The 15,327-nt window shown below is 38.9% G+C and overlaps 1 protein-coding gene across 2 annotated transcripts in view; it reads right to left on the minus strand.

Annotated features, from left to right (window-relative positions):
* The window catches only part of KIF15 (kinesin family member 15), a 68,397-nt gene that overhangs the window by 39,327 nt on the left and 13,743 nt on the right, over window positions 1–15,327 (minus strand). For both annotated transcript variants that reach the window (XR_001155500.2, XM_012770347.3), the window contains exons 7-13: window positions 13,317–13,496; window positions 8,521–8,730; window positions 5,646–5,771; window positions 5,363–5,485; window positions 2,742–2,865; window positions 1,639–1,715; window positions 835–1,044 (exon numbers count right to left, since the gene is read on the minus strand). Coding sequence is in view for 1 of the 2 variants with exons in the window: in XM_012770347.3 (XP_012625801.2) it covers window positions 835–1,044; window positions 1,639–1,715; window positions 2,742–2,865; window positions 5,363–5,485; window positions 5,646–5,771; window positions 8,521–8,730; window positions 13,317–13,496 (1,050 nt within the window). In the remaining variant the exon portion in view is untranslated. The remainder of the gene's footprint in view (window positions 1–834; window positions 1,045–1,638; window positions 1,716–2,741; window positions 2,866–5,362; window positions 5,486–5,645; window positions 5,772–8,520; window positions 8,731–13,316; window positions 13,497–15,327) is intronic.

Below are 15,327 nucleotides of genomic sequence, written 5' to 3' on the forward strand. Positions count from 1 at the left end.
TTAGTAGATTAGTCTCTCTAAAAAGCCATTAGAAAACTTTAGGCACTACTACTGGTATTGTGCTGCAACTATTGTGGAAAGCAACTTGGCATTTATGATCAGATTGAAAATATGAATATTCTACAACTCTGCTATTCTAAATTGGAGTCTAGAGTCTTTTTGGAGTCTAAATTAGAATCTTGAAACTTTCCCCCAAGCACCTAAGGAGATAAGCACAGGGGTGTATGTTATGGCTGATCCTTCATGCAAAGAAAATTGGTTAAATCAACACACCAAAAAGAAGGAAACTATGAACCAAGGTTAAATTTCCCTGTAAGATACATTAGCTAAAAGAGGCAAGGTGCAGAAATGCGTGCAAGAGAAATAAAAGTAAAAAATATCTATCCATAATAGTTTGAATATGTTTTAAAAACTCTGGAAAGATACACAAAAAGCTGGTAACAGATTTGGGTTTTTACCCCCACAATGTGCCTATATTACCTACCCATCCTCCCTAGGGAAAATGAAGAACAACTTTAAAAGGCTCAATTCTATAGAGACTACTGATTCAGACAACCACAACTGCTCATTGGGGTGAAATTTTGCTTGGCATGCTGAGGTTGAGTGCTATGTGGCAATAATATCACCACAACTTCTTCCCTTTTCCCTTCTCTTCCTTTAACTATCTTGAAAAAGGGGGTTGGGGGGGAGAAATTATACAATCATACTGTCAGTTGAATTCATATAAAACAATTTCCACTGTATTGAAGAATAAGTGCTTTGTGACAAATTTATATTTGCTTTGAACTTCTTTTATTTTTAGAAATATTAATACTACAAATGCCATGTACTCACTTGTTCTCGCAAAGTTTGAATCTCATCCCTTAATTCTGAGAGCAAACGATCCTGCTCCTCAGGCAGAAAACTTCCCCGGGATTCCCTGTGGAGCTTCTCCAGGCGTATTATTTGATCCTCTCGGAATTTCACAATCATTTTATTAGATTGAATAAATTTTTCCTTTTTGAGGTTGAGGTCTTCTAATTGGGTAACTTTTTCTTTTAGAGACTTAAGAAATTCAATTTGGTTAAACATGAAAAGTAATTCAGCTTCCCTAAAATTTCATAAACCCAGCAACAAATACTAACTTCAAATTTAATCTTAAAGTGATACTGCTGAGAGAACATTTTATAAAAAGAGAAAAAATTTAATCTTAAAGGCAAAATTAGATTTTTCACAATACTCCTTTACTTCATTTATTAACCTGGTGCTATTTATTTCACTCAGTAAGACAATAAAAACCATATAGTGAATGCCTAAAATATCTTTTTTTTTTTTGAGATGGAGTCCCACTCTGTCACCTGGGCTAGAGTGCTGTGGAGTCAGCCTAGTTCACAGCAACCTCAAACTCCTGGGCTCAAGCGATTCTCCTGCTGCAGTCTTCCAAGTAGCTGGGACTACAGGCATGCACCACCTCATCTGGCTAATTTTTCTATTTTTAGTAGAGACGGTGTCTCGCTCTTGGTCAGGCTGGTCTCAAACTCCTGAGCTCAAGGGATCCTCCCACCTTGGCCTCCCAGAGTGTTAGGATTATAGGCATGAGCCACCACTTCTGGCCCCTAAAATATTTTGAATCCCTTTATTACTAAGTCAATTTCCCACCTTCTTTTCCTGTTCAGAGTTCTTAAAGAATAACATTGCCTCCTGGAAATACTCCATGTAATTGGTCTTCTCTTTGTCTGTAATTGATCCAGTAAGAAAGGAAAAGGGAAAAAATATTTATTTCTAAAATTTTAAAACCAAGAGATGAGCTAAAATAGACAGCCTTTAATTGACTGCTTTCAACTAATCTAAAATAACCACACTGTCATCAGCAGATTATGGATTTCAAATTAACTATCTACATATTAGCTGTTCTTCAAAGAAAAATAAGTCTCTCTTTAGTTAATACATAATAGATTATATATGGTATGACAATTACTAGAAGTGGATCTAAAAAAATTAGATATGTACTTCTTGAGATCTAATTCACCCTCTTGGTTTTACTGATTTCAAATTAATTCATTCTCTACTAGCTATTCTTTGAAGAAAATTAAGTCTCTCTGATGCTATTTAGTAAACATATATAAGATTACATGTACTATAACAGAATTTTAAAAGTGGATCTAAATGAAATTAGTCACTTTTTAGCAATTATTATGGATGAATTATGGAATTCATCCATAATTATTATGGATGAATTATTAGAAACAGAGTCTCACTCTGCTGGAGTATAGTGGTATGATCATAGCTGCCTGCAACCTTAAACTCCTGGGCTCAAGTGATCCTCTGCCTCAGCCTCCTAAAGAGCTAGGACTACAGGCTCATGTTACTGTGCCCAGCCAATTTTTAATTTTTTTGTAGAGACGGGGGTCTCACTATGTTACTCAGGCTGGTCTCAAACTTCTGGCCTCAAGCGATCCTCCTGTTTCAGCCTCCTAAAGTATCAGATTACAAACTCAAGCCACCACATCAGGCCTATTCAGAATTACTTTAATTCCCCCGTCCACCATATCTCACAGAACTCGGTGCCTATGGTATCTGTATCTGATTATAAACAACATACTGTGTTCCTATATAGGTGAAATAAACAGAGGTAAACAAACAGAAAGAAATACTTATAGAAAAATTTGGGTAGCTTTATGTGGTGACTAACATCAGAGGGCTCTTATAATATTCTTTGTACACAGTCTTCTCTAAGATAAAGGACATTGTGCTCATCCTACCTGTGGTCAGAAAGCTTTCTGGTAGTATCTGCCCTGAAGTAAGCTGAAACAGTTGTTCTTTGAGCCTTTTCACTTCAGCTTGGAGCTGGCTCACATTTCCTTGGGTGTCTTCATTTACCACTGCCTGTTTAAGAATTTTTTAAAAAGCATTAAAAGAATGCTTTTTGAGTTGTATAGTCCTGTGTTTATATTTTTGGTATGATTTGGAGAGATGAACAGCAAATAAAATTTCATTTCCATCTCACAGTCAAAAGGCCACCAGAATGACAGTGTGCTGGAGTGTGGAAGAAGCTTCTTTTTCCTGTGCCTTCATACCTACAGCCAGAGAGAGACCAGCACCAGCCAGGCTTCTCCTCGCACAAGCTCCCACTTTCTTCCTAGCTCAACTGACTAGCCCTGGGCTTTTAGACTGGGTCACCCTTAGGATCAGAGTGTGTTCACCTAATAGTTCCTTCCCTTTGAGAACGACAGCCTCCACTAACCCTCCCAATGGAGAAGAGCAAACACTTCACTGGGTGTCATTTCCCCTCTGTCCTAGCTGCATATGGTGAAGGAACCTAGCCTGCAAGTACATGACAACTTGCAAGGCTAGCCTTAGCTCCATCAGCTTGGCAGAAACAACCCTTTCCAGAGGAATCCAACGCTTTATTTTTTAACAGCCCTCCTGGAAGGAGAGGTTGGGTTGACTGCTCCATTCTGTTTTCACCATTTTATTTTCTTAAAGAAATGTCTTATTTAAGACAACTTCTAAAAGGTTAAAAAGGCCCACAAATAAATGTACCACTGTGGTGTGGGATGGTGGAGAAGGCTGTACACATGTGGGGACAAAGAGTATGTGGGACCTCTGTACTTTCTGTTCAATTTTGCGGTGAACCTAAAATGCCTATAAAAAATAGTTTATTAATTTAAGAAATCGATTTTAAAGAAGGCCCACAAAACCTACAGGATGACAAAAAGTGCTAACAGCTGAGTACCTACTAGGTCAAAGGCACCCAGCTGTGAAATACCCAATACTTCAGTGAGGAAAAAAACACCCTCAACAGCCCCAAGGTCCCCTGTGCTTTTGTCTTAGGCCCAGCCTGCTCATTGGGAAAGATTTAAATAGCTCATCCTTAAGCCCCAGATACCCTAGCACTTTCCACTGGCAGGCTGCAGCAGGGGGACTCACCATTGACAGTGACTAGTATAAGGCTCCTGGTCTTGTTGTTTTGTGTGTTAAGAACCCATGTCTGGTTGCTTCTGATTCCTAAGGCTAGGCTCATTACAAGACACTACTGTACTTCTGACATCACTGTCACATTGGTGACATCATAATTCTAATTATCACTGCATTTCTATACTCGATAAAGATTTTTTAATAAGTCTCAAGAGACTTAGGGTCAGGAAGCACTAATGATTTTTCCTCCTCATATCATTAATACCCCAGAGGGTCATAATCCAAGGAAGTAGAATGAGTGACTACTAGACCTATTTTGTTATGATGTACCAAGGGGAAGAGGCAACACGGATCTCTTCACTCTATGATAAGGGCGTCTACTAAGGGGGTAAGAATGACCAATTTCTCCCTTGAAAGAGGAAATTAATCTACCAATTTATGGCACTACAATTCTTTTGTCCAGTACCAAGGGGTCTCCCACCTCTCCAAAATAAGTAGGCAACTCCTTGGTCTTTTAACAGTCTGCACCAGGGGTTGGCAAAGTACTGCCCATGGGCCAAATACTGCCTGTTTTTTTTGTTTGTTTGTTTGTTTGAGACAGAGTCTCGCTTTGTTGCCCAGGCTAGAGTGAGTGCTGTGGCGTCAGCCTAGCTCACAGCAACCTCAATCTCCTGGGCTCAAGCGATCCTTCTGCCTCAGCCTCCCGAGTAGCTGGGACTACAGGCATGCACCACCATGCCCGGCTAATTTTTTTTTTTTTGTATATATATTTTTAGTTGACCAATTAATTTCTTTCTATTTGTAGTAGAGAATGGGGTCTCGCTCTTGCTCAGGCTGGTTTCGAACTCCTGACCTCAAGTGATCAGCCTGCCTTGGCCTCCTGGAGTGCTAGGATTACAGGAGTGAGCCACCGCGCCCGGCCCTGATTTGGTATTGATGCAAAGAAATCCCCACACTTTTTGGTGACCAGAAGTCACAGAAGTCTTCTGTGTTGATTGTTTAGTGAGAGAAAAGAAAAAAACACTATTTTTTTCTTATATCCTCAGATTAGAGTTGTAGATAATTCAAAAGATGACATTTGTCAAGGTTCTCAAATTACTTTCATAGCATGCCCTCCCCCACCATACACATGCATGCACACACTCACGCACACACACCTCTCTGCTAGCATGCTTCAGATAAATTAATTTAGTTTCCAACCCAATTACAAAGTAAAAACTTTGCCTTCTCTTAAGACAAAAACTAGCCAAACAATAAGGACCATAAATCTAACCTAGATTTTTAATTGCATCTGTGATATAGAAGGCTAGGAAAGATGAAATAGAAATATTGCATATAGGAAGAAAAGCTTTTACAAAGAAATAAATAAAAGTTAATGTCAATATTAGAGCAATCACAAAAATGGCATACTGCAACCTTAATTATTTTTCTAATTTATTTAATAAAGTAGACTGAAGTATTTTACCTTGTTTTTAATCAACTTGGCTCTTTGAGCAAAATTAAGTGTTGATAGGGTTTCTCCAAAACACCTGGACCCAGGATGAACATTTGCAATTATGGCTGTTTTGGCATTACCTCCAAGGGAATCCTGTTTAATGATATCAATAGTGCACATTTTCAAGAGAGCAATCACAAGATCTTTTTAAGCAAAGAAAATGTATTCTCTTGCGAAGGCTCAGAGACTGTCCCACTATCAACCTTAGCGAGCATAACCAAAAAGAGCCCAAGAACCCAATGATCTACTTTACCCGTAGTAAGAAGGTAAGTTTGGAGTCTCTGTAGCAAACATGTCTCTGTTTTCCATTACCCACGTCAACAAGTGCAGTAATCACTTGGCCCAGGCAGCTCAAAGATCGGTTTATGTTACCTGCTTCCTAAGGTGTTGGGGAAAAAGAACAAAAATTTAGGTGTACTGGTTACTTTTTGGTGTTTTGAATGAAAATGTATCTAGCAGAGCGACAATTTTGGATGGAAAGGCAAGTCAGGGACAATGTTAGTAAAAAAACAACTAACTTTTAAGCAAAAAATATGTGCCCAAATATCTCCTAACCTTTGCCTATATGACATACACTACAGTTGCAGTATTAGAAGACAAACACAAAAATAATGCAAAGAGGTCGGGCGTGGTGGCTCACGCCTGTAATCCTAGCACTTTGGGAGGCCGAGGCGGGCGGATTGCTCAAGGTCAGGAGTTCGAAACCAGCCTGAGCGAGACCCCGTCTCTACCAAAAATAGAAATAAATTAATTGACCAACTAAAAATATATATACAAAAAATTAGCCGGGCATGGTGGCGCATGCCTCTAGTCCCAGCTACTCGGGAGGCTGAGGCAGGAGGATCGCTGAGGCCCGGAGACTGAGGTTGCTGTGAGCCAGGCTGACGGCACTCACTCTAGCCTGGGCAACAAAGTGAGACTCTGTTTCAAAAAAAAATAAATAAATAATGCAAAGAAAAAAACATTAATGTCACTTCATGATTGTGATAGTTAAAAATTGACCTATAGGCAGAGATAAAGTCCAGAAAACAAGAGGGGGAAAAAGGACATAAAATCCATTTATGCTAAATAGTTTAAGGATATGATAACTAATAAACCAAAGCCACTGATGAACTTATTACAAGAGAATATTCAGTCTAATTCTGTAAAGGATAATAAAAACCCCTTTAAGACAGTAGTTTAAGGGGAAAAGAAAAATGTTTGAGCTAAATATGTTATGCTGGATTTTTACTACAGGTAGCATATTTTGATAACTGAGTCTACAGTGATGGGAATATTCAAAAAAAGTAAAACAGTGAAAATTATAAAGCAAGATGTGCTGAATTCAGATGTCGATGCCACACGTCTGTTATGTGTTATCACACAGTAAGTCAGAAAGGTGGTTTAAGTGGCATGGTTGAGAGTACTGCCTACAGAGCTGGACTACCTTGGTTTGAATCTCAGCTCTACCCTTATTAGCTGTGTGATCCTGGACAATTTACTATAATTTCTTTAACTGTAAAATAGAAGGGATAATAGCACCTACTTCTCAGAGTTGTGGAAAAAGTTAAGTGAGTTAATATATGTAAAGCATTTTACAACAGGATTGGCATTTGTCCTTTAATAAGCATATCCTATATGTATTATGCTTCAAATCTCAATAGAAACATGAGCTTTAGATTGCCTGAAAATGCCCAAGAGCCTAGGAGGTGCAAATCCTCACTTTTAATGCAAAAAGCAGACCTCTCCCTTACCAATTCCAACTCTTCTCCCCTTAGTCCATGTGTATCTTAAACTATAGAATACACACAAATTTTATTGGTGATTCATATTGCAATACATATATATATACTGACAATACATATCACATAGAACCTCTGGTCCCACTGCTAATACCTTAGTCTAGGACTAAGTCCTTAACCCTCTGCACCTGAAATATTAAACAGCATACCTGGTCTCCTTTCTCTTTAGGCTCTTTCCTCTTGAATCTGACAGTGGTGGGTCAGATGTCTAAGTTTTTATAAAACAGACTTTCTTCAAGAAATCATTCAGTTGCTCAAAATTTTTAAGTGTTTCCCAGCATTTGGTGAATTAAGCACAAACGTGGCCTGGCACTACTGGGCTCCTTGATCATCTGAACCAACTTGCCTCTCTAATAACCAACCAATCCAGTGACCCATGCTGAAATGCCAAATGCCACACTTGTTCTGCATCCACAATAATCTCTGAGATGCTCCCCTGCCCAGCACGCATTCCCAATTCCTCTCTCCCTACCAAACGCTTTTTTTTTTTGAGACAGAGTCTCGCTTTGTTGCCCAGGCTAGAGTGAGTGCCCCGGCGGCAGCCTAGTTCACAGCAACCTCAAACTCCTGGGCTCTAGGGATCCTCCTGCCTCAGCCTCCTGAGTAGCTAGGACTACAGGCATGCGCCACCATGCCCGGCTAATTTTTTCTATATATTTTTAGTTGGCCAATTAATTTCTTTCCATTTATAGTAGAGACGGGGGTCTTGCTCTTGCTCAGGCTGCTTCTGAATTCCTGACCTCCAGCAATCCTCCCCCCTCAGCCTCCCAGAGTGCTAGGATTACAGGCGTGAGCCACCATGCCTGGCCCCTACCAAACGCTTTGAGACAACTTAAGAACTACTTCTTTTCCACACTCCCCCCTCAAGCAGTCCATGTCACATTCTTCTTCTGAGCCCTGCTGCCTCTTGCACCATTATCCCCTCTGGCATGAATTTAAACATTCTTGCTATTGACAGACCTGCCCTATCCCATTTATGTTTACTACCCCTACCCCACAACAAAAATCTCTATTCCTTTCAGATAAGAACAATTTCTTACTTATTTGCAGCCCTTACAACTCTCAACTTAGTACAGGTATACATCGCTTAATAATAGGGATACATTTTGACAAATGCATCATTAGGCAATTTTGACATTGTGCAGACATCATAGAGTGTATTTATACAAACCTAGATGGTATGGCCTACTACACATCTAGACTATATAGAATAGCCATTATAACCTTATGGCACCACCATCATATATGTGGTCCATCGTTGACCAAAACGTCCTTATGTGTCACATGGCTACACTAACTTCTAGGAAGAATTCACATACAAGTTGAAGATAATAATTTCAATCTCACCTTCAACCTCACCCCTTCTGCATGGGTATCTTTTTGTCTTTCAGATCCTGCTAAATCCACCAGGTTGAGTAGGGAGGTCCGTATATTCACAGTCTCATTGCTTTTCTCCATTGACTCTATTGTAATCGTAAAGACTGCATGAGACCTAGACGATTCTCTGTTCATTGATGTTGACGCCACACGTCTATTCCTCCATCCTCCAGACAACACCTAGGCGAAAGGAAAATATATTAAAAGAAGCAACAGTATGTATGCTTAAGACAAACTTAAAACATAAAATAAGGCCGGGCGTGGTGGCTCACGCCTGTAATCCTAGCACTTTGGGAGGCTGAGGCGGGCGGATTGCTCAAGGTCAGGAGTTCGAAACCAGCCTGAGCGAGATCCCGTCTCTACCAAAAATAGAAATAAATTAATTGACCAACTAAAAATATATATACAAAAAATTAGCCGGGCATGGTGGCGCATGCCTCTAGTCCCAGCTACTCGGGAGGCTGAGGCAGTAGGATCGCTGAGCCCCAGAGATTGAGGTTGCTGTGAGCCAGGCTGACGGCACTCACTCTAGCCTGGGCAACAAAGTGAGACTCTGTCTCAAAAAAAAAAAAAAAAAAAAAAAAAAAACATAAAATAAGCACTTGAGAATCACTCATTTTAATAAGAAAAATACTAACATATAGCTAATTATCTACTTTTAAAATATTTACACAAAGTATTTTTTCTCTCTAGAATAAGGATGAGGAACACCTATGGCCTTTCCATTGTTATCTAGCTTTTTATGAGAAATTATATTATCACAAGTTCCAAGTAGTATACAACAGCCACCAAAATCAGTAGGAACTCTGTAAAGGGTGGTAAGAATTACTGGTCCACCAAGGAGCACACTCAAGTTATTTCCTTTCTTTTGTGTTCCCTCTCCATGTTACAGAAAGAGAACAAATAGGAAATCAGAAAGCATAAGATCTAGAATTGGTTTTGCCATCCTCTCTTTGTGTTAATTTAATGTAAATCATGAAACCTCTCCAAACCCCTTTCTTTAACTAGAGTTACTAGATAATGAGAATGTTGGACAAGAAAAATCTCTAAATTATCTCTAAGCCTGTAGTTTTGTTGGCTCTTTTAGTCTACCAAACATTTTCCCCCTCTATTCTCTATGGCAAGCAGGATGCATGAAGGTTCAGACTGTGGGCTCTGGAATCTAATGAACATGATTGGTTACTATTTCCTAGGGATGGTTTGGGGCCAGTTGAACTTTTTCAAGGCTCAGCCTCCATCCCTGTAAAATGGGAATATGGGTCCCTACCCCATAGGGCAGAACATGTAAGTTTAATCTGCATATGAATCAGTTATGGATCTTGTTAAAATTCAGACTTTGATTCAGTATGAGCTGGGGCCTGACATTCTGCATTTCTAACAAGCTATCAGGTAACCCTGATGTTCTGAGGACCATATTTTGAGTAGCAAAATCATAATAAGTACAGGGTAAAATGAGGAAATTAGTATCTTTACCTCACAGAGTATATTCAAAATTAAATAATATACACAAAAAAGTTAACACAGTGCTTCATACCTACACTCAATGAACTGTTATAATCCTCTCTATTTACAAGCCACAGTATAAAATTGAAATTATTTGTATCTTTTATATTTCTTAGATAGTACTGTATCCTTCCTTTGCAAAACATTACATACTATATATTAAATAGTAAGTAAATCCTAATATATTCATACTGCTGCAAGAAACAAAAGAGACTTCCTCAAACACAGGACAAACTCAAAAACAATATTATCTTTAAAAAGCAAGGTGTAAAAGTCACACAATATGCTATCACTTGTGCAACATAAGGGGGAAAAGCAAATATAAGCATGTTTGCTTGAATACTTATACAAAAATCAAAATATAAACAAAAATACTTGGTGAGTGTTCATGAATTGGAAGAATCAATATTAATTCTACCAAAAAAGACTCAAAACAATCCCACTCAAAATACCAGCAGCCTTTTTTGTAGAAATTGACAAGCTGATTCTGTATAAATGATAATGCAAAGGACCAAGAATAACCAAAATAATTTCCAAAAAGAGCAAAGTTAGAGGACTTACCCTATCTGATTTGAAGATACTACTCAGCAATAAGCTACATAGATCAATAGGACAGAATATAGTCAGATATAAACCCATACATGTACGGTCAATTGATTTTCATCAAAGATACAAAGGCAATTCAATGGGATAGCCAGGCATGATGGCACATGCCTACAGTACCAGCTACTTGGAAGTCTGGGGTCAGAGGATTGCTTGAGTCCAGGAGTTCATGGCCCGCCTGGGTAACATAGCAAGACCTTGTCTCAAAAAAAAAATTAAAAAGGCAAATCAATGGGAAAAATAAAGTTTTTTTCTCAATAAATCATGTTGTATACTGGATCAAAAACAAAAAGGCAAGAAAACAGTACTAAATAAAACAGACAAAAACACTAAGGAAGATGGTAGACACTAGTCCAATGATATCAATGATCCTATTAGTGTAAATAAATTAGGTATGATACTGTCAAGAGTGATTTAAAAAACGGCAAAATATACCTAGGGGTTTATAACAAACACCTAAAACAATAAAACACAAAAGGAATGATGAGAAAACAAATACCAGGCAAATCCTAATCAAAAGACTGCTAAGTGGTATATGAATATCAGACAAAATAGATTTGTAAAGCAAAATATGTTGATAGGAAAGCATAGGGTCAATAAAAAATTATATGTTCAAATCAAAGGAATATATACTAATTCTATCACTGCACATGTGCCTAATAAAACAGTCTACAGCAGGTCTTTCAATAATATCATTTTGTTCAATGTCATTTTGTGGTGATGCTGATAAGGGGGAAAAAATTAATTCCCAGCTGGGGCTACTATGTGGAGTTTGCACATTCTCCCCATGTATGCATGGGTTTCTCTGGGTATTCCAGTTTCCTCCCACATCCCAAAGATGTGCACATTAAGTGAATTGGTGTGTCTAAATATCACCAGTGTGCCAGGTGTGGTGGCTTACACCTGTAATCCCACACTTTGGGAGGCTGAGGCAGGAGGACCACTGAGAACAAGAGTTCCACACCAGTCTGTGCAAGAGAGACCTGGTCTCTACAAAAAAATGAATAAAATTAGCAGGGCATGGTGGCATGCACCTGAAGTCCTAGCTACTTGGGAAGCTGAGGCAGGAGGATGACTTGAAACCAGGAGTTCAAGATTATAGTGAGCTATGATCATGCCACTGTACTCTAGCCTGGGTGATAAAATGAGATCCTATTTAAACAATAAATAAATAAATACTGTGAGTGAGTGTGGGGGTGTGTGTGACTGTGTCCTATAATATAATGGGGTTCTGTCCAGGGCTGATTCTGGCCTTGCACCCTGAGCTGTCAGGGTAAGTTCTGGCCACCCCTAAGCCTGAAGTGGAATAAACATATTGGAAAATGAATACAAATTATTGTCAAATAAAAATCCACAAAGCATAGGATAATCATACAAATGCAACAATAAATGATGTGGGACAAATGTGCTCAGCAAGTCCATCATATTTGTTACTGTTTGTTTCTGAACTGCATGGTAGTAGGCAGGGCTCATGACAATTTTCATTTTGCAAACATTTATTCCTTGATTTAAGCCACCACCACTACAACTGCCATCACTGACTGATGCACCAAATCCTGGGCATGAGCCACCGCACCTGGCCAGTATATATATATTAAAATAGACAAAAATCAAGAAGAAATTAATAAAATCAACACCTTATTGGGAGATCAATATATTTTTCTGAAGTAACAATAGATTATGGGCAGGGCATGGTGGCTCACGCCTGTAATCCTAGCACTCTGGGAGGCCTAGGCAGGCGGATTGCTTGAGGTCAGGAGTTTGAAACCAGCCTGAGCAAGAGCGAGACCCCGTCTCTACTATAAATTAGAAAGAAATTAATTGGCCAACTAAAATATAAATATAGAAAAAATTAGCCGGGCAAAGAGAACAAAATATATACTTTTAAAACTCAAAAACAGGCAAAACCAATATATTAATATATATGTGATTTGAAAATGGAAAAAATGATGATGACATTCAACAAGAAGTGCTTAATTTTGAGGGGGAGCCAGGGATACAGGATAGGGAGGAGCACACAGGTAAATAGGATAGTACTGGTGATATTTTGGTCTTAAACTGTCTAATGGGCTCCTGCAAGTTCACTTTAACATTGTGCTTTGTAACTTATTTGCATATTTTGTATATATCAAATAATACATAATAAAAAGTTATTTAAAATCAATTGGCCAGATCAGATTCCATAAAAATGTAAGCAGAATACTTTGTAAATTCCTGTCAAGAGGTTTGTTTGTCTTGAGCTGGATGCTGAAGAAGTTGGCCTTTAACACTACTAGTGTTTTCGACACTTAACAAGCAAAGGTAGAAAGAAGAACAGAACAACAGGTTTAAAGGCTACAGTTCCTAGGAGATCCTCAAACAGGTAGCTCCCAAGAAGAACCACTAAAGAAATATGGTCACTAATAAACTGTTACCTACAGGGTAGTTTTTAAGAGTACCTGATTAGAATGCATAGTGCAAATAATGCAAAATCAAGCAGCTCAAAGTTTTAAAGAGAGATCTATAAAATACTGCCAATATTATTTTCATTTACTTTTCATGAACATTCTGTATTATGCATTTATGACATATTTTTGGCACCTCAATTCTTTTGCGAGACTGGGGTGCTTTCACAGCACGTTCATTGCCTAATCATCAAATAAATATTCATGGCAGTGTACCTGATAGGCTTCGGCAGCTGAGGTCACCACCTGCTCCACTGCACCAACAACAAAGACTCCTTTCTTGATATGTTCCCTTAAGTACAGTCCAGCTGATGCAGAGTCCAGTAGGTCGAATATCTGCTCATTGTAGATCTCAATAAAAGAACACTTACAAAGGAAACTCTTCCCAGCTCCAGCCTGAAAAAGAGAAGCTTTGTTTAGATACATTATTTTTATGTGTTCATTCTGAGCTTTAGTGAATGTTAATCTTGCATTTGCTTCACACGATATAAATTGCTACATTATCGTCCTTTAACACAATATAAGATATCTAAATGACAGTTTAAAAAATCTAAATAACTAGTTTCAACAAATCATTATATTTTAAAGCATCATCAAACTGTGGTCCCAGGAGCCCTAGAGGTTTCCAGAGGTGCCTCAGAGCTAACACAGAGAGATAGGAATTGAGCAGTCCAGCTGGGCAATTCCCTTTTTGTCTAATATACGCACTTCCTCATAAAGTTTTATTTGAAACAAGTGTTATCCTCTTTAAAAGACTGAAAATAATTTTTTTTAAAAGACTCTGTACAGGCCGGGTGTGGTGGCTCACGCCTGTAATCCTAGCACTCTGGGAGGCCGAGGCGGGCGGATTGCTCAAGGTCAGGAGTTCGAAACCAGCCTGAGCAAGAGCAAGACCCTGGCTCTACTATAAATAGAAAGAAATCAATTGGCCAACTAAAAATATATATACAAAAAAAAAAAAATTAACTGGGCATGGTGGTGCATGCCTGTAGTCCCAGCTACTCGGGAGGCTGAGGCAGAAGGATTGCTTGAGCCCAGGAGTTTGAGATTACTGTGAGCTAGGCTGAAGCCATGGCACTCACTCTAGCCTGGACAACAAAGCGAGACTCTGTCTCTGAAAAAAAAAAAAAAACTGTACAGAATTTTTAATGACAGAATGCATGCATAGCACTAAGCTTAATTATTTCCCTGGCAGGCAATTTGTATTTCTAACTTCAATGTTAGGGATAGACAGTTTCTACAAAAGAGCAAATGGTAAACCAAAGTTATATATCAGTTTCCTTGGTACACAAGTAATAAAACATATCACACTAGTGGTTCTTAAGCCTGGCATTCACCAAGCTTCAGAAGCACAATTGTGAGAATGACCCAACCTGGGAACCAATGAAAGAGGAAAGATCATATGCCCAGGACGATGGATCCACACCACATGGGGAGCCAGAAGATCATGGCAAGTTGGAAGCAAGTGCTACAAGGAAGGTAAGAATGGACCCATCACCACTGGACAGCATAAGGATGTAGGGACACCTTTGAGCCTAAGTACAGGGAGATGATGGGGCTTAATGTATCAGTGTATCTATTTTCCTTGGTTGAGATTGTCTTTATACTTTATCACTTGCAAAATCTTTTGAGAACCCAGAAGCACTACTTTCCTTTCTTGTAAACCAGCAATCTGGGTTACAAGATAATATATGTCCTTGGTTCAACTTGCCTGTCAAAAAAAAAAAAAAAAGATAATATATGTCTTATAAACTAAAAACTCAGAATCCTTAATTTTATCTTAGGAATTAAAAGAATTGTAGAATACCATCCATGCCCCTCTAGGTATCATGAGCTAGGCTGGGTACGGTGGCTCACGCCTGTAATCCTAGCACTCTGGGAGGCTGAGGCAGGCGGATTGCTCGAGGTCAGGAGTTCGAAACCAGCCTGAGCAAGAGTGAGACCCCATCTCTACTATAAATAGAAAGAAATGAATTGGCCAACTGATATACATAGAAAAAAATTAGCTGGACATGGTGCTGCATGCCTGTAGTCCCAGCTACTCGGGAGGCTGAAGCAGCAGGATTGCTTCAGCCCAGGAGTTTGAGGTTGCTGTTAGCTAGGCTGACACCACGGTATTCACTCTAGCCTGGACAAAAAAGTGAGACTCTATCTCACAAAAAGAAAAAAAAAAAGAGCTAATTAGCAGCTACCTACTCAAAATTAGACATTTCATGGAAACACTTTA

This window comes from Microcebus murinus, chromosome 1 (genome assembly GCF_040939455.1).
Source record: "Microcebus murinus isolate Inina chromosome 1, M.murinus_Inina_mat1.0, whole genome shotgun sequence".
Taxonomy (NCBI): domain Eukaryota; kingdom Metazoa; phylum Chordata; class Mammalia; order Primates; family Cheirogaleidae; genus Microcebus; species Microcebus murinus.